Below are 23630 nucleotides of genomic sequence, written 5' to 3'. Positions count from 1 at the left end.
AAACTCCCATAACCCCCAACAACAATGGCATTTGGCCATTATGGCTGGGGATTATGGGAGTAGAAGTCCACCAATGTCTGGGTACCCAAGGTTGAGAACCCCTGAATCTAAAAGCCTGGGTGAACAAATTTGTCTCCAGTATGTCTTCAGTATGTGCGGGGTGGGGGTGGAGGTGCTTCTGATTACTCAGTGGAGAGGGTATGTTGGGCCATTAGAAAAATTCAAAAGCTACATGGGGCCAATGAAAACAACATACAAGCAAGCCCCACTGATGCAAGAGGGAAACAGCGTTCCCTCTCAAGGCGCCTTGACCACAACAGGCAGCTGGGTTTCAATCAACCAACCTTTGGCTGCAAATAATGAGCATGCAAGAACCAGCAGCCCTTCAAGTGGCACCCACTGCCATACTTTTTCCTCCATGCCCCTGCACCGCATACAGTTTGAAGCTGTAAAGATAGGGAATAAGATAGCTGTAGGAAGATCTCAGCAGCACATGGAGGCAAGGCACAAGAAGGGTCCCATGCCTCCGTGATACTCTTCCTCTTCCGTGCCATGTGCAAAATTGAGGAAGTGAGTGCCTTGATTTCAGTTTGGGGGGGGTTGACTCCCAGTCAGGGACCGGCGCTCAAGCCTTCGGGGACCGGCAGCGGTCCAGGGACCGGTGGTTGAGAAACACTGGTGTAGACTACTACTGGCCAGTATGACACATGAAAGCTTTTGCTGCCATGCACAATTAATGGCACACAAGTCTTCACCAAAAACTCTTTCTTTATTTACATTGGAGAGAAATGTTTTTTGTCTCTGCTTTAGAGGCTGGCATTTCTGTTATGGCTTTCATTAGTTTGCTCTTGGGTTTTGTTTTTGTTTTTATTCAGCTTCATGGATCTGAAGGCACATTAGCATGTGCACACAGTGGGTGGGTAGCTAGCTGAATGGTTATATAAAATAATTTATTAGGTCTTGTTGTCCCTTCACAATTATCTCCTTGATTCAGCCCTAATGAATTGTTGTTGGCATGGAAATATAAATAGTAAAACTGCTTTAAATTGTGAATGAGTAGAGTTGCCTTTTTTTAATTAAAAAAATTGGCTCTTCTGTGTTCTTAAAGCAGCCTAATATGCAGGAGAAGAGCCAGTAAAAGAGGTCATCAGGCTTACATATGATGTTGCATGAAGAACTAGAAAAGTGCAGGTACCTTCTGTCACTAAAACATTGGATTTGCAGTAAACAAGTATGTGAAATATAAAGCCTTATTGATGTTCATAAGAAATAGGAAGAGGCAGAGTCTCTATATTAAATTTCCATGGACAACATGTTTCTTCAGTTGAATGGCTGGAAAAACAGTGTACTGAACATTCCAGAAGGCCTGAATTTTTGCAGAATGGTCACACTCTGAGTCAGACGGAAAGAAGCAATTAAGCAGTTTAATTTAAGTGTTGGCAATGGATAACACAGTTTCCTCTTTTTCTCTGGTACCTTGCTTGCTTTTCTGTATTCATTAAGGCCTATAAAAATAGTAGTTTAAAAGTAAAATCCATGTACTGGACAAGTAAATACAAGCTTCAATCAGCCAACCAACCAGGAGGTCATGTCTAGGGTTGCTAGGAACAGATCCAGATATGGCTTTTCCTATCACAGTGCTGTATGAGTTGGAGAAAAGATGTCTTGTATAATTTTTCCTTTTGTTACAAGTCCAGGAAATCTCTCAAGGTCCATAGCCAGCAACCTCGGCTGTGTCTGAACCCTAGCTTAATGAAGACCTGTGTCTGATGCATGTACGGTTGCCAGCTTCCAAACTAGCTTTTTAATGACAACTCGGTACATAGGAATTAGCAGGTGATGCTTTTATATAAACATTATACAATTGCAAGTATGGACTTGCAACAAAATGTTCCACTGCAATGCGCAAATTTTATTTTTTCTGTTTGCTGGTTTTGGGGTTTTTGGTTTGTTTTTGTTTTGTTTTGGTGGCAGGGGGAATGTTGCTCAGTCCCACCTCCTATTCATCTAGCCTCAAATGTTAATGTTAAGAAGCAGAGATCTTCTTAACTGCTACAGAGTGGGTTAAGGCATGTTTTTCCCCTCTCTGATCTTAATGTGGTTATCTGAACCTCCAGAGAGTTCCTATAAAGCTGGGGAGTTGTGAGAAAATTCCCTTAGAACTTGACCACCAGAACCTGGAGAGCAGTACTTCGTAACACCAAGAGATTAACAGTGCCAAACACCTTCCTCTTCAGAATCAGAACGGGGTTTCCTGACTGGGAGCCACAGAGTTTCACTGTTTTTCATCTGCGGAGACTATTAGACAGCTTTCCTCCTCAGAAGCAGCAGGGGTTGTTCAAGCGGAGAAATTTCCCTCTCTTTTTGCTGAAGCCCTTCTCCCCACTGCTTACCACCGAGACAGTTCCATTAGCTCCGCCTACCTGCTTTACGTCTGAGCTCACAGACATCCTGTCCCGTTAACTAACATGGGGCTGGTCAAAGACCGAAATAAAGACTATGCTATGCTGTGTGGAACCAATATGTCCGTGGATCACCCCAAGTCTGCCGGTACCTCCCACTTGTCTGCAGGTTCTCCGGTTCTCTGTCCACAAGAATTGTAACGTGTTCAGCTCTTTTGGAAATAGTATATAGATACATCACTATACATTTTATATAAACATTGATTGGCTGACACAATGTGCCGTGTTATGGAGCTATAATGCTGTGCCCCAGGGCTGCTGTGGACTCCTAAAGCAGCCCCATTGCTGTTAAGAATGGGTGGTGGAACAAACACTACTAGAACAGTTTCCCCTATTTGTGACAATGGGGAAAACTGAGGCAGTCCTGCTTGGGCTACCATCCGTTCCTAACAGCATCAGGGCTGCTTTCAGGAGTCCACAGCAGCTCCAGAGCGCACTGTTATGGCACCGAAATCCTGTGCATCGTGTTAGCCATTATATATCAAACATAAATACTATTGCCTGCTAATTTATGCATATCCAGTTGCTGTGAAGGGCACAAGAGTGGGTAATGCCAGTTTTGGGTCAGTTGGCCAACCTAGTTATAGGGTTACCAAAGTCTTCACCTAACGACAGTACCTATGCATTTTGAATGTTTTGATTCAACAAGATAGGATGCAGCCAATGTGCCTCTCCTGCCCCTTTCCTCCATGGGTCCCCTCACATGACTTCCTGACCTTAAAGATGGAAGTGTGCCAGGATACCAGTGAAGGGGCAAGGCAGGAAGCACAGCAGCTGCATGTTGTCTTAGAGCTGTAGATCATTTAAAGGTACAGGCACCACTTTTGAGTGGAGAAGCGGCAACTCCCAAACCAAGGCCCAAGAGAGAAGAAAAGAGGGCATCCCTTTTCCCTGCACCAGGTCTTCTAATGAGCAATGCAACCCTCTTCTAGCAAGTCCCAGTCCTTGTACAACTCTGTCTCACTGGTGCTGCCTCCAGGAAGGAAATTCATTACACTGAATGCCCCCCCCCCACCCGCCACAAAAAGCCCATAACTAGATACATTTTCTGTATTACATCATCAGCACAGGAATGGAGGAGTGAGAGGCGGCATGCAGGCTCTGTAGGAAACGGATGGCTTCTTTCTGCCTCTCTCGCCTGCTTTCCTTCACTACGTGTTACTTAAGAAATACAGTCGTGATCACCATGGCAACGTCTGTTCCCCTGGCACCTGCGCACTTGCAGGTGGAATCCTCTGAGTTTTGAATGTGGTTCCTGGGCCCCAGGCAGGTGGGGCTGGGCCATCAGCAGTGCAGTTGCTCCTAGGATCTAAGCGCTCTGGGTGACTCATCTCAGTCTCCTTTTGTCTTGGAAATTCCTTCTGACACTGCCAACGGGTGCCGACTTCCCAGCACGTGGCTGGTACCTGCTTCTAGCCCAGCTAAGAACCCTGTCCCAAGGACAAAGCCCAGGATGTAGGATTCCAGGAGGAGGCTGCTTTGTGTGGGAAGTGCTGGGCTCATCTGCCAGTACCTGTTACTCCAAGGACTCTGACATTTTCCAGACTTCCCTGCAGGGAAACAGCACCTGATTCCACTTAAAGCTTGCTGCATCTCTCCTCCCCAGTCCCACACCTCACCCCAGAAAACATGGAGCTCTCAGAGAACAATAATATAATTGGCTGGGAAAATCTCCTCAGGATTTTCCATCAAAACCTGGAGCTGGCTCAGACAGCGCTCACACACAAACACATGCAAGCAGGAGGCCCCAAAATGCTCATGAAAGCATGGGCTCTCCACAGAAAACGTGTGACCTGGACAGAATGGAGCCCAACATAACAAGGAGTGACTGAGACCTGAGAGACAGCAGATTCCCCCAGGGAGTGACCCAGTCTTTGGCCTCATAAAGAACAAACCACCAGCCGTCTGGGCCTATTTAGCACCGAGACCTTTCACCTTGGAGATTCCCACCTCCTGCCTGCTGTGTGCAGGCCTAGCTTGCAGCATGCAAGGATATCTTAGTACTGATATATATCTATATCTATGCCAGACCACATGTTGGGGGGGGGGAATTATTGATGCTGATTGGCTGAATTTTTTGTATTCATTGATTCGTATAAGGGCGAGTGAATACAACATTGATCTTAGACAGAAGCTCTATTCACATATTATATTCATGCGCGTGTACACAGGTACAGATCTGCATATAGGTACAGCTGTTCACACATTATGTTGAACACAGGTACAGCAGTACACTTCAGCCCTGTTTAGGCTTCCAGTATCCAGGCAGTGAACATGGGTACTGTGCTCGAAGAGGGTCTGGAAATTCCACCCCGGCACATCACTGGCGTGTCAATCATTCTCCTGCCTGTGCTCTTCATGCTTAAAATGTTTGTCTGAAAAACATGCTTAAAATTCCATTTGATTGCTAGTATTTCCATGATCAGCAGACTTGGCCCCTCTCAGCTTCCAGTCCCCTCAGCTTGCTGATCATGGAAATAACAGCAATCATGCTTAGGGTGTCTGTCTCTTCAGAAGGAACATCCTAAGCCTGAAGAGCAGGGGTGGGAGAATGATTGACACACCAGTGATGCACCGGGGGCAGGATTTCTGGACCCACTTTGAGTGTGGCACCTGTGTTCACCGCCCGGATTTTGAAATGTTTGAACAGGACTACTCAGTCTGTACCCTTCACTTGGGGTTATTATCCAGGCTCACTTTTTAAATGACCACAGGTACAGTCATTCACACAAAAACATGTACCTATGTGTACATAACATCTGCACGCTCATACAACATATTGTCTGAATAGGGCTTTAGAAATCCTGAGTTCAGGATTCTCTACTGCCATTATGTGGGCTTACTTGAGCAGTTCACTGTTGTTTAACCTCAATTTTTCGTCTGCAAAATGGAAAAAATAAAGAAATGTAATCAGGAGAAACAAAGATAAAGTTTGTAAAGTGCTTTGTAATTAAAAGGGTGATGTGTGGTAGAGTTAGTCCCCTATATGGTAGTCATAGAGACTTATTTCCTGCAAGCCTTCTTGTAGCCAGTTCTTGACTACCACAGCAGAAAAACAGACACAGAGCTGACTCAGACCAAGGCCCAGTCCGCTCCTCGGTGGTAAGCTATTGCTTTCTCCCAATGTTCTTTTGTTTAATGAAATGTTTGTTTTTAACTGGACTCCTTTTTCAAGAAGATAACACAGGCTGTATAAATTAATAATAAGTCATAACTGCTCTTTAGCGACCTGCCTGAAAAAGTGGTCCTCAGAAGTGGCTGCAGATTATACAGCCTCATTATAATAGAGTCACAGCTCCCAAGAAAAGCAAAGACTTCACAGAAAAGAAGCATTTGAAGAAGATCGTAATAAAAAACCACAAGCCACTCTGGAGACTGCCTCCTGGAAGCCAACTGAAAAAGAGACAAAGGGCTTTCCCACGCAATCAGACACCCCACATTTGATATTTAGCATGATATTCCTGTACGCCTCAGTCTAGCATCAGCAGCACAGTATTCCTGCCCACACGTAATGGATGGGGCTGCTCTTGTTGCAAATAGTCCCTGCTATTGAAACATCTATAGCCATACTGCAGCAACACATTAAGAAGAATCAAATATATGAGCTACAGTGGTAGAGAGGGAGAGTGCAATGGTGGGACATGGCAGGAAGGATTTCTCACATCCCCTATTGTAAAAGACTGCAAGGGTTCTCCTACACTGAAATAGTACAGGAGTTTGCAATTTCTAAAAACAAAACTTCTAAAGAAGTTCACAAAATGGAATTGCCATGGAAGTGTGTGTGTGTGTGTGTGTGTGTGTGTGTGTGTTGTTCAACACTAGTGATGTAGCAGCCTCTATCCAATAGTTGCCGCTGGCACTCACATAGTCACATTCTATATCCAGTATTCTGTTGGCATATAGTGGAGAGGATTGTGCATTGTTCCAGCCTCAAACTATTACACCTTAAGTGTTGATAAACTGATATCCTCACAACAGGGGAACTAATCTGGAGGATGATGTATATGTCACCTCAGGGGCATAGGGAACTTGGCGGGGGCCAGGGGGGCAAAGTCTGACTGGTGGACTTTGCACCTGACGTCAGATGCAAGCGGGGAGGGGTCAGTGCTGAGAACAGAGCTGTGACAACCCCGCCCCCATTGTGTCTGATGTCAGATGCAGGGGAGGGGCCAATGCCCGGCAGTGGGGAGAGTCCATCTCTCCCCAGCAAGCATGAAACACTGGCTGGAGAGGAGAATGGCATGCCTCACGCTCCCAGCCAGCGCAAGGGGGCGCCCTGGTGGACAATGAGCCTTGGGGGCTTCACAGACCCTTTGGGCCTGGGGATAATTGTCCCCCCTTGCTCAATAGCTGCTACGCCTGTGGGTCTCCTGCTACAACTGAGTGACAGCTGTGCCTCATTGCACAACACAACCGTCATTTGGAAAGCTTATGAGTGTGCCTGTTCAGGCCATATTGATGTGGGAAGGGAACTCTCTGGACCCTGGGATTTTTTGCACTTGAGTTTCAAGCTGGTTTTGTTTCTTCCCAGCCAGGTCTCTAGACAAACTCTATAACTTTGCTGACTGTTCTGGACTTCACCTCATCTTTGCATTGAATGCCCTACGCCGGAACCCCAACAATTCCTGGAACAGCTCTAATGCTCTCAGTCTGCTCAAGTACAGTGCGGGCAAGAAATACAACATCTCCTGGGAGCTGGGCAATGGTGAGTGGGGTTGGGAGTGGGAGGCCTGGGAGAAGGAGGAGGAGAGGAAGAGAAAAGAGGCACATGGGGCAGCTCATACCCTAGGCTGGCAGTGGAAGCAACTTGCAGCCCTCACTAGTGACTGGCAGAAGTGGAGCACTGCTATGTAGGGGTGTGCACGGAACCGCGGAGCTGTGGTCCTGCACTGGGGTGGGGGGTCCCCTTAAGGGCGAGGGAGGGTTTCCTTACCCCTCCCGCCACTTTCCCTCCTCCGGCGCCCATATTTCCTTGAGTAATTGGGGCGGCAGGATACCTCCCTGCCTCCCCTTCCCCTGCTTGATGGGCAGTGCAAAAGGCTTTAAGAAGCCTTTTGTGTGTCTGTGCGCGCGCACGCATTTTCTTGAGTAAACAGAGCGGCAGGATACCTCCCTGCCGCCCCTTCTTCCGCTTTGCTGCAAAAGGCTTATTAGAAGGAACCGGACCGGTCCGGGCACATTGCTACTGCTATGGGGATGCTGTGGGTCATGGGTGAACAGTATCATGGGTCAAAAAGAGATTGCTATCTTGATGATGCAGGGCAGCAAGAGGCCCATATAGACAACAGATGATTTGCAGGTTCCCAGACAAAAAAAGGACCATATGATATGATATGATATGATATGATTGATTTCTATACCGCCCTTCCAAAAATGGCTCAGGGCAGTTTACACAGAGAAATAATAAATAAATAAGATGGATCCCTGTCCCCAAAGGGCTCGCGATCTAAAAAGAAGCATAAGATAGACACCAGCAACAGTCACTGCAGGTCCTGTGCTGGAGGTGGATAGGGCCAGTTACTCTCCCCCTGCTAAATAAAGAGAATCACCACGTTAAAAGGTGCCTCTTTGCCCAGTTAGCAGGGGTCTATATCGCTGCCTCCTCCACTCTCTTCTTCATAGTGCCTCCAAACTGATAAAAGGTAACCCATTCTGGGCACTCTTTTTCAGAGTCACCTGGCTAGAGTTGGCAAATGCTTGTTTCTGTTTGCTTCCAGAACCAAACAACTACCGAGCCCTGACAGGGCGAGCGGTGAATGGCACTCAATTGGGCAAGGACTACTTGCAGCTGAAGAGGCTGCTGCAGCTGATCCGCACCTATTCCCGAGCTAGTCTATATGGGCCCAACATTGGGAGGCCGAGGAAGAATGTTGTGGCCCTCCTGGATGGGTGAGTAATGGGGCCCATGGCAAACAAAGCAGGGAGCAAGGAAAATTCCTCTCATGATGATAGTGATGGAAAGTATGACCCTCAAGTTTTAATTGTTTCATGGCTGTGAAAGGCTCTGCAGAAATGACTTCTCCACTTACGGCCCTACAATAATAGCCACGCCTGCCAGACATCTATTAAAGGCATTGAAGTCCTCTTTGGCTACACTTTTCCACTATATGTACCCTTGATTTCCAGTCAGCACAGGATGCTAGAGATGCATACTAGAGATGCTAGGCAGACTAGGTTCTGCCATTGGAAAGACCAGGAATTCTCCATGAGATCTTAGTCCATATGGCCCAAAGTGGTGAGGTTGCCAGAGATGAGAACAATCATTCCATTACTCTTTATCACTGGGTCACCTTATTTTATTTTTCCTGGGCTGCCTTCCTTCCCCATGAACTAGTATAATTTCTCAGTTTTTCTGCCAAATGCTCAGAACTTTGGCTAGAATCATTGTTATCAGGAACAAGAAGTTATTTTCTTGTTCTTGGGGGAAAGCTGCTAGGTCTCCTAGCAATGAGAAGTGTATCATATGTTTGTTTGTTTTTAATTGCCTCTGAAATGGGACCCTTTATCCTGTTGGAGATGCAGCTCCTGATGGCATCGACTCTTAGCACCAACAACACTATTGACCACTAGGGGTATTAGGGGTAGAGACAGCCAGTAAGTGTCTCTCTGACCATGCTTTCTCTACCCCTGAAACCTAATAGTCTCAGGTTCCTTTCTCTCACTAGGAGAAATAAGCTTCCTTCTCCCTGCGTCCTCTTCCTGTATGTAGCTAGCAGCAAGGCATGTAGGCCTTATCTATCTCCCTGCTAGATTTCCTAAATAAACTACTTTATTTAGAACTTTATGTCTCTGTACAGTATTAATTAGCAGTGCTCTCCTGAACTGTTCACTTCCACTGAAGCTGGGGTAGATAAAGAAATCTCCCCTCCAAGCTCTCTAACATATCCAACCTCTCTGAAATTTGGCAGGCTTGGTGCCTTGAAGGAATAACAGAATGTCTGAAAATGCCATGCCATTTAGATGGGAAAATTTCCCATCTAAATTTACAGGAATCAGAAGAATGGCTGGGGTGCCCATTGAAATAAATGAAAAATGAAAACAAATAAGAAAGAAAGAAAGAAAGAAAGAAAGAAAGAAAGAAAGAAAGAAAGAAATGAAATTAACAAAACAAATCAAATCAAAATGAATTATTAAATAAATCAAAATGTTAAAAATGAAAACATTTCTTTTCTTTGCACACTCCCTAGTTTTCAGCTAAAGGAGGTAAATTAAGGAAGAGAAACTGTATAAGGAAGTCGTGAAATATCCCACCTCAGAGATTTTCAAAACAATGTTCGGTAGGAACCTGTCAGGTTTGCTTTAGGACTAGCTATATGCTCAAAGAGGAATATGATATCCTTTCTTGGTACAATGTGTAGGACCACATGATCTATTTTGTTCTTTCCAGATTTGTGATATAGGCTGTAATCTGTCAGGAAATTGAACCTGTGGCAAGGCCTGAAGTGAGCTTTCCAGGTCAGAGTTAACCTGAACCTGCTAACTGAGCATAGAGGCACTATTGTAATTTCCTATGGTAATTTTCTTACATTTAGCAGGGAGAGAACAACTGGCCCTATCCACCCCCAGCACAGCATTATTGTGCTTCTTTTTAAATTGTGAGCCCTTTGGGGACAGGGACCCATCTTATTTATCTATGTCAATATCTATGTAAACTGCTTTGAGTACTTTGAAAACCAATATATAGGTAGTAGTAGTAGTAGTAGCAGCAGCAGCAGCAGCAGCAGCAGTACTAATGGTAGTAGAGGGTGACTCCAGGAGGGTTGATTCTGCACACCATCTCTCAGAGCTGACTGAAGGAAGAACTGTTTCCCTTTCATCTTCTAATTGACTAGGAGGTCATTAACACGACCAAACTGGGGTAGGCTGGGGGTGGGGGGAGAGACAGGCTCCTACCTGCCTCCTTCCAGATGATCAGAGGCTCCTTTTGCCTCTGCCAATCACGTGCCCAGATGACTGGCACAGAGGAAGTTATCTAGTATCTCGCAATGCATTGCACAGGAAACCGAGAGGCAGCCCATGCCAATGCACAAAGGCTCCTCCTCCTGGCCTCACAAGGCACAACACTTTATAGCTGCCATTCCTGAAAGCCACTGCGGGCACCCACGTGACCACAAACAGAGGTAGGACAGAGGACACTTCTGTTCTACCTAATTTAAGGGCAGAGTAGAAAAGCTGGGTAGCCCAGATTGATAGGTGCTGGGGAGGAGAGGGTTCCAAGGCTCCACACAAGCCTCTGAATCCTGGTTAACCCTCTCCTACCCAGAAAAGGCTGGTTGTGTGGATGATACCTAGATATGGCTTCCTGGTTCCAACTTCAGGGAAAGCTTTCTGGGTGATGTTTGGTACTTTGGTCTGAGCAACTCAAGGAGATTCTGCTTGCTGCTTCTCACATTACTTAGTATTCTGGTATCCTGATTCTGCTTTTGCCCTGTGCTGCTTTGCTTTGCCTTGCCCTGCCCTGCCCTGCCTTGCCCCATATTTGCCTTTTGGTCCTAGCTTCCCTTTCCTGCTTGGATACATTCTACTAGCTATACAGCCTTTGCTTGCTCTCTGACTATCTGTAATATGAGTAATGATTACCATAGAATGGAGTACTCCTCTCTTTTGAAGGAAAGGTTAAACACAAGTTGAAGGAAAGGTTAAACATTTTAGACACAAGTTGGTTGCTTGTGCCTACCCAACCAAAGTGATGAATCTTGCTTCCCTGGATTGGATTCTAACACAAGATGACTGGTGGATTCAACAGAAGTGTTTGGGTCAGGATGGGTATCTGGGGAGTTTGGGGTCTCTTGTTCCTTTAGCACTGCCTGAGCTGGCTGCCTGCAGGGCATAGAGTAGAACCAGAGACATCCTTGTGCACAGGTGCAAGGGAACTTTTACAGATGGGGACAGCCAGCCCTGTTTGATGAAGTGTTAATTAGGCTGTCCAGGCAGCCAGAGCTGTTGGGAACAGCCTGTATCTGTTCCCTAATGTGTGGGGTTGGAGGGTCAGGAGTCACACTATTTCTTAAAGATCCCAAAGAAACAGTGGAGGTGCTAGCAGTGAGACTGAGATGACCTTGGGAACAACCTCCAAGAAGAACTCTGTTCTACACAGGATTAAATTGGAGGACAGCTAAATCACAAAGGGGTTTCTGGCTGGCAACAGGAATGCTAATGACTAGGTCTGGCCCTAGTTTTGTGAGGACAATGGAGTATATGGGGAACATTACACAGAACCCAGAACATTACACATGTCATAGAAATCACTACTTAGTGTCATGCTCAAGGCAGGCCTGCTTTACACATGATATTTGCACTGCTTGGAGATGATATCTGTGTAGGAAAAGTGATGTACACCTTCACTTGTGATGTGTAGTACAAGGATTTATTTTGCTATGAAATTTTTATTCATAGCAAGCAAGATTCGGTTTAGAATGATTGAGGCACGAGATGTACTTCAGATTAACCGGTTCTATTTGAATGAAATTAGCTATGTATACGGTATCTGAAGGTATTAATGTTTTATGTATTTTATGTTTTATGTATTTTATCTATTTTATGTATTTACTCCTGTTGTTTCTTTTTCCTTTGGTATTTATGCTGGCCTTGGGCCAAAATAAACCCATACATACATACATTTTGCTATGAAGCCTATGCCCTCAGCAATCTGGGTCTGTGAGATAGTAAGGGGACAGCATGGTGCAGCTGCCATTTTGAAATGCCAGCAAGGTTACTAGTGTATCTGGCCGGTGGGAATGGGATGAGGGGCAGCAGAGGCATTGCTGATGAATGCCTACATTGGAGTGCCTTAAAAAGAGAACTCGCTGCATGTCTTTCTCCGGCACAACAAACCTGGTTTCCCTTCTGCCTTTATAGTGCTTTTGACAGAAATGCTTATTAATGAATAAAATACTGGCCAAGGGTCTGTTTTGCTCTCCCCCACAGTCTTTAGCCAGGTTGCCCCCCACCCTTGCCCCTTTTAAAGTTTTTCAAAGTGCAGCTTGAATGTTTAAGCAATCAAGAGTTCATTTGTGCCTCTTTTTGGAAAAAAAGAAAAAAAGGAGGGAATCATGAAGTTTTAAAACCTGCAAAAGCACTCCAAGGAGGGACTCATGAAGTCACAAGACAGCAGCCAATCAGCACTGTGAACAGCTGGTTTTGCTGCAAACTAGCAGAACTGGTTTTCCGGGACCTTGGCCCTGGAGAGGGTTAGGTATGTGTGATGAGAACTTGATGAGTGTGCGTCTATAGTGCAGTGACTCTTCTTTTTCTTCTTTTTAAAAAGTCTTTTTAAAAACTGGGAAGCTGCACTGTCCGCAACCTTCTCAATGAGGCCAAATTTTTATTCTATCTGGTGTTTGTATGTCTACTCTAGTGTTCTCCACACTAGTTGGAATACTTAGCGCTTGAATAAAAATTTAAACCAGGTTTTGTGGCTGATAAATTTTAAACATGGATGGCCCCATAGCTTGGGGAGGAGGCATAGGGGTTATATTGCCCCCATAAATTTCTCTCCCTACTACTTTGAAATGTGTGTTCCAGATTTCCCTACTAAGTTTCCTAGTGAGAATCTTTTTGGGTAATATGAATACAATATTTTACTTTTTCTTTAATGGTTAGATGTTGTTGTATGGAACAACCATCTAAATATCTTAGTTTATTTAAGAAAAGGTCTTCCACCAGGCTTCTGATTGAACTCACATTTTGTAGCAAAATCTATACCATTTCTGAGGCAAAGTATTCAGCTTGTCACACGGTCTGCTGATGTCCTAACTAGAAGTCTGACTGCATAATGGATAAAGCCTTTGATGTACCTGCACCAAACATTAGGCCTCCCTAGCAACGGAAGCCAGAGTGATAAAAACACTTTCAGAGTCTGAAACTAGAATGAAGTGTATTACCAGGCTTTCTTATACAATAGATGTTCGATCCAGCCTTGCCAGAACCTGAGGGGTATACTCATGGGTCAAATGGGCCGTAACCTAGAATTTGGCTTTTAAAAAGCGATCATGTAAGAAAAATATACATATACAAAAGTTGGATTTCATAGGGGAGTGATGTAGCCCCGGAATAAGTGGATTTTTATATAGCTATTGTTGCATGATAGTTTTAGGCCATTACCCATGCTTCATTTGATTTAAGCCTTCTCGTTGGGTCCATTTTCAGCTTCCCTACATTTCAGTTTTATATGTTTTAACATTCTCTATTCAGTATACATTTTAGATTCATAGAATCCTAAGTCCACTGGTGTGTATATGCATTGCAGAATTACCATGTCACCGTTGTCTTGCTTATCATGTGATAGATCACACATGGCATCACATGTTTTGAAAATGTATATCTGTGCCAGTCATTACATCCCTAACACTGGTCTTGTTTTCTTCAAGGGGAAAGTGATATTTCACAGTTTCCTTCTACAAACAAATGTGGGCTTTGAGAATTAACAAATGCAAATACTCATGCGTTGTGACCCCAAACCCCTAATCTGCAACAGGATTCACAAGAGCTAAATCATGTATCTCCAGAAACCTGCAATTTGCGATTCAGCAGCTGTCTTGGGCATCATTGCCCAGACATTTACATATATATGAAGTTTTTCCTAATATCTAATCTAAACCCCCCTCCCTACAAAATAAACCTTTTGCCTCTTAACCCATGTCCATTGCAACAATTTTTAAAGATGGTTTTCAAGTCCCTGATAGGAAGTCAATCTTCCCTGATGCTAAGAAAGTTGTTTCACATACAGAGTTATTTGCTTTAACTACAGATACACATGCTGACATCCCGAGCAGGGGAGCGGGCATGGTCCTAACATGAGTGCCCACACACAACACTAATCCCCATGCTGGTCCCCACACTTTCCGAAGCGTGGGCTCTTGCTTTATAGCTGCTTCCCTCGTAAATACAAAGCAATCTTATGTTTGTTGAACTAGGACTTTATTCCAGAAACAACTCCATTTTCTCCTTCTCCTTCCATCCTTTCCCTTCCTTTTCCCCCCCTGACTTCTCCCCACCCCCTCTACAGGATCCCCATTGGGACAAACTTCTAATCAACAAAACATAAAGGACTGCTAGACAGAATACAACAATGCTCTTGTGCAAGAATGCAACTACATTTTGGAGCTCACCCACGCTGCGGAAGTGCATTCTTAGAGAGGAAACAGAAGGTCAAGGGACATGTTTCCTCTCTAACAGAGCACTTCCAAAGCTTGGGTGAGCTCTGAAAAGCATTTGTACTCTTTTGCAACTGCCCATGTTTTGGGAAGCACAAGGATTAGTGCTGCACAGGTGCTCATGTTAGGAGCATTTGCGCTCCTTTGCTCTGGTTGTCGGCCACAAACAAATGGACAGAGTGCTGGGGTACCCTATTAAAAACTATATTTTTCTTTTGTTGGTAGAAGACTATTTCTCCAGATGCATAAAGCAGGTATTGATTCCTTGTTGAACTCCTATTATGTGTGGTATACATTGAGCTACACAGCTTGAAAATAGAACTCTCCATATGAAAGCATGAAACATGCAAGCTCTTTTTTCTTAAGGTTATTCCCAGTTAAGGCTAATTTAATTCAACATGTTATAGAAATAGCAGGTACAAATCTGTGTACGATGTGTACCCATACTGCTCTTGTGAGAACTACCCCATACTGCTTTTGTGAGAACTACCCCCACCCCATGTGTACATGCAGCAGGGGCTGTTTTCATAGTGTACACATAGTGGGGGAAAGATTGGTATGGTTCTCATTGAATTCTACTGCTACTTATGGAATGTGGATGTGCTAATGTTAAGTGGCCCTTAGATTCCTAACCAAGATCTAATTAGTACTGCAGGGCACTCAGGCAGGGGGATGATCTGGGGGACCATTCCTCCTCCACACTTGCCAATTCATATTCCACTTCTCTGATGCATAAGCTGTACTCTGTAGACTGGTGTACTCTTTATAGCAGATATATGACAAACAAGGAGCGAAAATAGATGTGGGCAGGGGAGAAAAGCACATATCAAAGAATAACCGTCAAGTGCTAAAGAAATCTCATGGGGTCCTAGCAATTATCTTGAAGTCCTTATTGAAGAAAGAAGTCTCAGAAGAATGGAGGAGGGCAAATATATAAAGTCTATATTTAAGAAGCAAGAAAGAAGAACTTGAAGAGTTATAGATCCATTAGTTTGACTTTTATACCCTGGAAGTTATTAGAATGGGTTATAACTCAGTCTGTTTTAAGCACCTATGGGAAACCAGGTAATTGCTACTATCTGGCATAGATTTATGAAGATGACAACAGGGAAAACCAACCTCACAAACTTTTTGCAGGAAACTGTTCTAATAGATCATTTCAGTTCAGTAGGCATTGTATACCTCAACTTTGGCAAGGCTTTTGATACCATTTAACATGTGCAAATTAGAAATAATAAGTATTATAATGTGCAGATTATAAAGGAGATGGACATGGCAACAGGTGTCAAAACAGGTTGTTAAATTGTTGAGCATGTTGGAGATGGAGTTCCAGTGACATTGACCTTTTGCACCAACTATCCTAATGACCACTAGGAGCACTGGGAGTAGAGGTAGTGAGTGATGGTCTCCTTACTTGTCCCTGCTTGCCTCTACTCTATGACCCCCTGCTATGACTCCTCAGGTACTTCCTGTAGAGAGTCAGTCCTCTTCCTTTCCTCTTGGAGAATAGATGGAAACATCTCTCTCTCTCTCCCTACCTATTCATTATGTAGCTGAGAGATAGGATAGATCTTTCCTATCTCAAATGTACCTCATCAATAAATCAATTTAGTTTAGACTCTACAGCGATCTTCATGCGTATTACTTAAAGAGCTGCAGCAACTAAACTCTGCACTCTGTAACTGGAGTGGTAGCTTCCTTGACGCTTTGCTAAATATTCACAAACCCCAACAGGGTTACAGGCCCAGCAGCCCAAAAGTCTGCAGCAGAGTTTGTTTTTTAAGTGCAGCTGAGTGAGTTAGTAAGACAGCATGGATCCAGAGGTGAGCAGCGCTGTCTTCTCCAGGCTGAATGGAAGGAATTACGATCAGTGGGTCATGAAAATGGAAGCCCTCGTGAAGGCAAAAGGACTTAATGGAGCCCTCACAGAACCAAGACCAACAGATGGGGCAGCTGCCCAGAAGGAATGGGATTTACAGAACTACAGAGCATATGGCTTGATTCTCCTAAATGTGAGTGATTACTTGCTAATGCATTTCAAAGAGACTGAAATTGTCTCAGAGGTTTGGGATAAGCTTAAAAAGCAATATGGGAGAGTCTCTCCCAATGCTGCAGTCCTTTTAATTCAAAGGATTTGCAAAATGTAGCTGGAAGAAGGAGGGGATCTTTCAATCCATATACATGCAATGCAGGAGATTCACAGATTACTTAAACAACATGGATCTACTTTGGATGATCAAGTGTTAATTGGTTTGATTCTGAGTTCTTTGCCACAATAATCATGTAAAAATGGCACTGGAGGTTTAAAATAGTAAGCTTGAATTGGAAACCGTAATTGTATGCTTGCAAGATTTCAACCTTAAACAGGAAGAAACAATTTTTGAAAAGCATGGGGACAGTACTACAGTATTTCTCAGGAAACAAAAGCATTGCTTCAACTGTAACAAAGCAGAGCATTCACATGCTAATTGCCCAGAGCCTAAAGGTGGGAAATGAAGAAAGAATCCTAGAGGAGGAAAACTTTATTACCATGGCTACAGAGATGACTCAGTCTGTGGACACAATAGAAAGGAAGATAAGCATTTCTCACAGAAAAGCAAACAGCCTGTTGGATTTAAAGAACAAGAAACAGAGAGAGACAGCCAAAGAGCCAAGTCTTTCAATGTAGCATCCAGGAATGAGAGGAAGAATTTTATTATTGATTCAGGTGGTACCCAAAATATCCTGAATTCCCTTGAACTGTTTATTGATTTTGTGTTGCTGATGGGAACAATCTTTATTTGATGGGGAGAGGATCAGCTGAACTGAATTGCAGGCAATTTGATGGGAAATTGAAATGATTTTGATCTGGATATACTCTTAGTCCCTGCTATGAAAAATAACTTGCTCTCTGTGGGACATGGAGTCAATAAAGGTTGCAAAGTGGCTTTTGAGGTCAAAGTTTGCTACATCACCAAAAAAGATGATTTAATTATGACAGCCTACATGTGTAAAGATAGTCTTTTTCAATTGGACTGTGTGACTGAACAGGCAAGCCTTGCAGCCTCATGCAAACCCAAGAATTGTTCTACCATATGGCATAAAAGACTAGTGCATAGGCAAATAAATGTGATAAATGAGCTTGGGGGAAATGGGCTAATTACGGTCTTTAAAGTGGAGTCATGCAAAGAAGCTGCCACAAGATAGTGTTGCTTACTTAATAAAGGGATGAGACCCAGCTTTTCTGGACAGACACAGATGGAGTCACAGCATCCTCTGGAGCTAATACATTCTGATGTCTCTGGTCCACTTGAAAATAGTATGGGTGTCAATCACTACGTACTCACACTTATTGATGATTTTTCAAGATTTACTTATATATATCTTCTGAGAGAGAGAAGCCAAGTGTTTGAAAAATTTAAAGAGTATATTGCACTGGTCAATAACAAATTTAGAAGAAAGCCTTGGAGACTAAGGTCAGACAATGGAGGTGAATACATGTCAAATGACATGAAAAGATTCCTAAAGGAACATTGGATTTCACACGAACCTACACCCACATACACTCCTGAACTCAATGATGTGGCAGAGAGGAAAAACTACTCTCTACTAGAAATGACCAGATGAAGATGCATGTTGCACGAAGTTGGCTTGGCAAATAAATTCTGGGGAGAAGCAGTGATGACTGCAAATTACTTGCAAAACAGATTGCCAACCAAAACAATAGACAAGACATCATTTGAACTATGGCATGGGCACAAACCCCCTCTAAACCATGACAGAGTGTTTGGATCAGAGGCTTATGCATATGCCCCAAAGGCCAAGAGAACCAAACTCAATTGCAGATGTGAACTGGGAGTGTTGGTTGGATATGCACTTGCCCAAAAGAGATACAGATTCCTTGATCCTGCAAGTGGAGAAGTCAGAATTCTCAATGTGGTGTATTTTGATGAGAGACAAGGGCCAACTAGACGTGATGTACCAGAACTTGTGCCAGAGATCCAGATAAAAGAGGAACCATGTGAGTGGACTTTCATGAAGCAAGAGCCAGACAGTGAACCCAAAAAATCTATGCCAGAACCAGAAGCAGATTCAGAAGGGGATACAGATTCAGAAGGGGTGACACGGCCTGAGCCAGAACTGAGGCGCTCACGGAGGACCAACAAAGGGTTTCCACTCAAAAGGCTCTCACTTATGACCAAAGGAGGAGAGATACAAGAACCCACCACATGGTGAGATATAGAAAAGATGCCAGCTGACGAAGCTGAGAAAAGCTGAGAAAAGCAGCATTAGAAGAAATTGATTCCCTGCACAAAAAATGAGACTTGAAGACTTGTGGAACTACTTGCAAGAAGAAAGACTGTGGGATGCAAATGGGTCTTCAGAGTCAAGCAAAATGCAGAAAGGAATGTACAGCGCTACATGGCAAGGCTAGTAGCCAAAGGATACTCTCAAATCTATGGTGAGGATTACGACATGACCTTTGCACCAGTTGTGAAACACACCAATTAGGACATTGCTCAGCATGGCGGCAGCCAGAAAGATGCAAGTTGACCACTTGGATGTAAGACTGACTTCCTTCATGGGGAAATTATTATTTATTGATTATTATTTATTCATCAAACTTATATATTGCCCAAACTTTCGTCTCTGGGCAGTTAACATAAAACAATTAAAACACACAAAAAAGTTAAAACAAATCAACGGTTTAAAATCAACCATCAAATTAAAACAAACAATTTTTAAAAGCTGAGAAAGCTTGGGCAAAAAGATGAGTTTTCAGGTATTTTTTTTTAAATTGCCAGAGATGGGGAGGATTGTATCTCAGCAGGGAGCGCATTCTACAATCTCAGGGCAGCAACCGAGACGGCCCATCTCTCTGTAGCCACCAAACGAGTTGGCGGTAACTGGAGACAGACCTCCTCAGATGACCTCAATGGGCGGTGGGGCTCGTAGTGAAGAAGATGCTCTCTTAAATACCCAGGGCCTAAGGCGTTTAGGGCTTTATAACTAGCACTTTGTATTTTGTCCGGAAACCTATTGGCAGCCAGTATAGCTCCATCAGTAAAGGAGTAATGTGGTCTCTCCGAGATGACCCAGAGACCAACCTGGCTGCCACATTCTGAACCATAGTTTCCAGACTACATACAAAGGAAGCCCCACATAGAGCGCATTACAGAAGTCAAGTCTGTAGGTTACCAACAAATGTACCACTGTTTTGAGGTCATTGATCTCAAGGAACGGGCGCAGCTGGCGTATCAGCCAGAGCTGATAGAAAGCACCCCTGGCCACCGCCTCAACCTGAGAAACCAGGGAGAGGTGTGAATCCAGAAGTACTCCCAGACTGCGAACCTGTTCCTTTTGGGGAAGTGTGAACCCCCCTCTAGAACAGGTAGATTAAAATCGTCTCTAGAGTTCTGACCCCTCACAATAAGTACCTCCGTCTTATCTGGATTCACCTTTAGTTTATTCTCCCTCATCCAGCCCATTACTGCTTCCAGGCAGGCATTTAGGGAGGATATGCCAGCTCCTGAAGAAGTTGACATGGAGAAGTAGATCTGGGTGTCACCAGCATACTGGTAACACCTAGCTCCAAATCCCCTGATGATCTCTTCCAGCAGTTTCATGTAGATGTTAAAAAGTACTGGAGAAAGTACAGAGCCTTGAGGGACACCATACTTAAGCTCAGATTTTGAAGAGCAACATTCTCCAATCGACACCATCTGGAATCTGTCCAAGAGGTAGGAGTGGGATCACTGTAAAACAGTGCCTCCCACCCCCAACACCCTCAGACGTTCCAGAAGGATACTATGGTTGATAGTATCGAAAGCCGCCGAGAGATCCAAAAGGACCTACAGAGTCACACTTCCTCTGTCAATTCCAAATTGACAGTAGATATTATTGCTCCTAAGCGTCCCTCCAGGCCTGCTTCTAAGATGGCTCCCTGGTACACGGAGGAGTTGCGGGGGATGAAGCGGCTTGGTAGGCAAGTGGAGGAGAACTCGGTTCGATTTTGACAGGATACAGCATAGAACCCATTTGAAGACCTACACAATGGCAGTGGGGACAGCAAAAAAGCGTTTTTGGTTGGCGCGCATTGCGTCTGCGGGTTCACGTACGGCAGAGTTATTCCGGGTGGTGAGGAGTAAAATTTCTGCTCCTTCTGCCTCAAATCAGCTCCCGGAGATACTCTGCTGTGACGCCTTTAGTGGGTTCTTTGTGGATAAAATCTCCTGAATTCGGGCCGACTTGGACTCCACTATTTCTGCAAGGTCTGTGAGAGAGGTGTCCTGCGATCCCTCTTGCAGTCTTAGGTTGGATCAGTTTCAATCTGTGACTCCTGATGACGTGGACAAGCTGCTTGCAGTGGTACAACCTGCCACTTGTTCTCTGGATCCTTGCCCAACCTGGCTGCTTTGATCTAGCGGAGAGATTATTGGAGATGGCCTAGTCAATATCATAAATGCATCACTGAGGGAGGGTAGGGTGCCTCCTTGTTTGAAGGAGGCAATAGTTACACCGCTTCTTAAGAAGCCTTCCCTGGATCCCTCAGTGATGGATAGTTATAGGCCAATCTCCAATCTCCCCTGGCTGGGCAAGGTAATCGAGAGGGTGGTGGCTAACCAGCTCCAGGCGGTTTTGGAGGAAACTGATTATCTAGACCCATTTCAAACTGGCTTTAGAATGGGCTATGGGGTTGAGACAGCCTTGGTCGGCCTGATGGATGACTTTTACCGGGGAATCGACAGAGGGAGTGTGACTCTGTTGATCCTCTTGGATCTCTCAGTGGCGTTTGATACCATCGACCATGGTATCCTTCTGGGTCGCCTGGGGGAGTTGGGAATAGGGGGCACTGCTCTGCAATGTTTCCGTTCCTAACTCTCGGGTAGATCCCAGATGGTGGAGCTTGGTGACAGTCGCTCCTCAAAGCAGGAGCTGTTATATGGAGTCCCTCAGGGCTCCATTCTGTCACCAATGCTTTTTAATATCTACATGAAACCGCTGGGTGAGGTCATCCGGAGATTTGGTGCTGGGTGTTATCAGTATGCTGATGACACCCAAATCTACTTCTCCCTTTCATCTTCAGGAAATGGCACTCATTCTCTAAATGCCTGCCTACAGGCAGTAATGGGCTGGATGAGGGATAACAAATTGAGGCTGAATCCAAGCAAAACGGAGGTGCTCATTGTGGGGGCTCAGAATCTGAGGAATGAGTTAGATCTTCCTGTGCTGGATGGGGTTACACTCCCCGAGAAGGAGCAGGTACGCAGCTTGGGAGTACTCCTGGACCCAGGCCTCACCTTGGTTTCTCAGGTGGAGGCCATGGCCAGGAGTGCTTTCTATCAGCTTTAGCTGATTCGACAGCTGCCCCCATTCCTTGAGGAGGATGACCTCAAAACAGTGGTGCACCAGCTGGTAACCTCCCGGCTTGACTATTACAATGCACTCTACGTGGGGATGCCTTTGTATGTAGTTCGGAAACTTCAATTAGTTCAGAATGCGGCAGCCAGATTGGTCTCTGGGGCAACCCGGAGAGACCATAGTATGCCTATTTTGAAACAATTTTACTGGCTGCCGATATGTTTCCAGGCAAAATACAAAGTGCTGGTCATTACCTTTAAAGCCCTGTACGGCTTAGGCCCGAGTTACCTTAGAGAGCACCTTCTTCTGCGTGATCCCCACCGCTCATTAAGGTCATCTGAGGAGGTCCGTCTCCAGTTACCACCAGCTCGTCTGGTGGCGACTCGGAGGCGGGCCTTCTCTATAGCTGCTCCGGGGCTATGGAATGTGCTCCCTGCGGAAATCAGCAATTTGAATTCCCTATTAGCCTTCAGGAGAGCCCTTAAAACGTATTTGTTTGGCCTGGCTTTCCAGGGTTTTAAAATCTGTTTTAATATTCTAACCCGATTTTGGGGGTCTTAATTACTGTAATTGTTTAATTGTTTTAAAATGTTTTTAAATTGTTAATTGTTATATTGTTTTTAATTTGTTTTAGCTCTTTATTGTTTTAGTGGTTTGTTTTAATTGTAAACCGCCCTGAGCCATTTTGGAAGGGTGGTATACAAATCAAATCAAAAAATAAATAAATAAATAAATAAATAGGAGATCATCCATCAGGCCAACCAAGGCATAGCCCACCCGAAAACCAGTTAGAAATGGGTCTAGATAATCAGTTTCCTCCAAGACCGCCTGAGGTGAGGGGCCACCACCTTCTCAATTACCTTGCCCTGCCATGGGAGGTTGGAGACAGGCCTATAATTGCTCAACTCTGAGGGATCTAATGCAGGCTTCTTTAGAAGCCCAGAGACAGATTTCAGATGCTTTGTGAGAAGATGGGAGTCATAAGCCGGTGCAACAGATGATGAGAAGGAGTGTTGGAGATGGAATTCCAGTGCATTGACCTTTTGTACCAACTATCCTAATGACCACTAGGTGAATTGGGAGTAGAGGTAGTTAGTGAGGGTCTCCTTACCTGTCCATGCTTGCCTCTACTCTATGACCCCTGCCTTGACTCCTTGGGTACTTCCTGTAGTGAGTCAGTCCTCTCCTCTTAGAGAGAACATGGAAACCTCTCTTCCCCCACCTTATTCATTATGTAGGCCTTCCCTATCTCAAGTGTACTTCACCAATAAATCAATTTAGTTTAGACTTTACAGTAGTCTCCATGTGTGTTACTTAAATAGCTGCAACAACTAAACTCTGTACTCTGTAAGTGGAGTGGTAGCTTCCTTGGCTCTTTGCTAAATAATCAAAAACTCCAACAGAGAATTCAGAGTAGATTGATTATCTAAACTTGGGGAGGGCGGGGATGTCCAAGGGGATGTGTTTTATATATCTAGCTATCTGATATTTTTACAATAAAAGCTTGAGTTATGTATCATTGTTGCCATGTGAATGCCAGAGAACAAGAGATACAAAAATGGGGAAATGGGATATGCTTTATTGGATTGGCTTACATCATAAAGGTAAAGTGTGCCATCAAGGTCGATTTGGACTCCTGGCACTCACAGAGCCCTGTGGTTTTCTTTGGTAG

At 44.4% G+C, this 23630-nt stretch overlaps 1 protein-coding gene across 2 annotated transcripts in view; it reads left to right on the top strand.

Annotated features, from left to right (window-relative positions):
- Nucleotides 1-23630, top strand: part of HPSE2 (heparanase 2 (inactive)) — a 218611-nt gene that overhangs the window by 142570 nt on the left and 52411 nt on the right. For both annotated transcript variants that reach the window (XM_053305552.1, XM_053305553.1), the window contains exons 4-5: nucleotides 6994-7167; nucleotides 8180-8351. In XM_053305552.1, the coding sequence (XP_053161527.1) occupies nucleotides 6994-7167; nucleotides 8180-8351 (346 nt within the window). The remainder of the gene's footprint in view (nucleotides 1-6993; nucleotides 7168-8179; nucleotides 8352-23630) is intronic.

This window comes from Hemicordylus capensis, chromosome 3 (genome assembly GCF_027244095.1).
Source record: "Hemicordylus capensis ecotype Gifberg chromosome 3, rHemCap1.1.pri, whole genome shotgun sequence".
NCBI classification, from domain to species: Eukaryota; Metazoa; Chordata; class Lepidosauria; order Squamata; family Cordylidae; genus Hemicordylus; species Hemicordylus capensis.
This window is presented reverse-complemented; position numbering and strand designations above follow the sequence as displayed.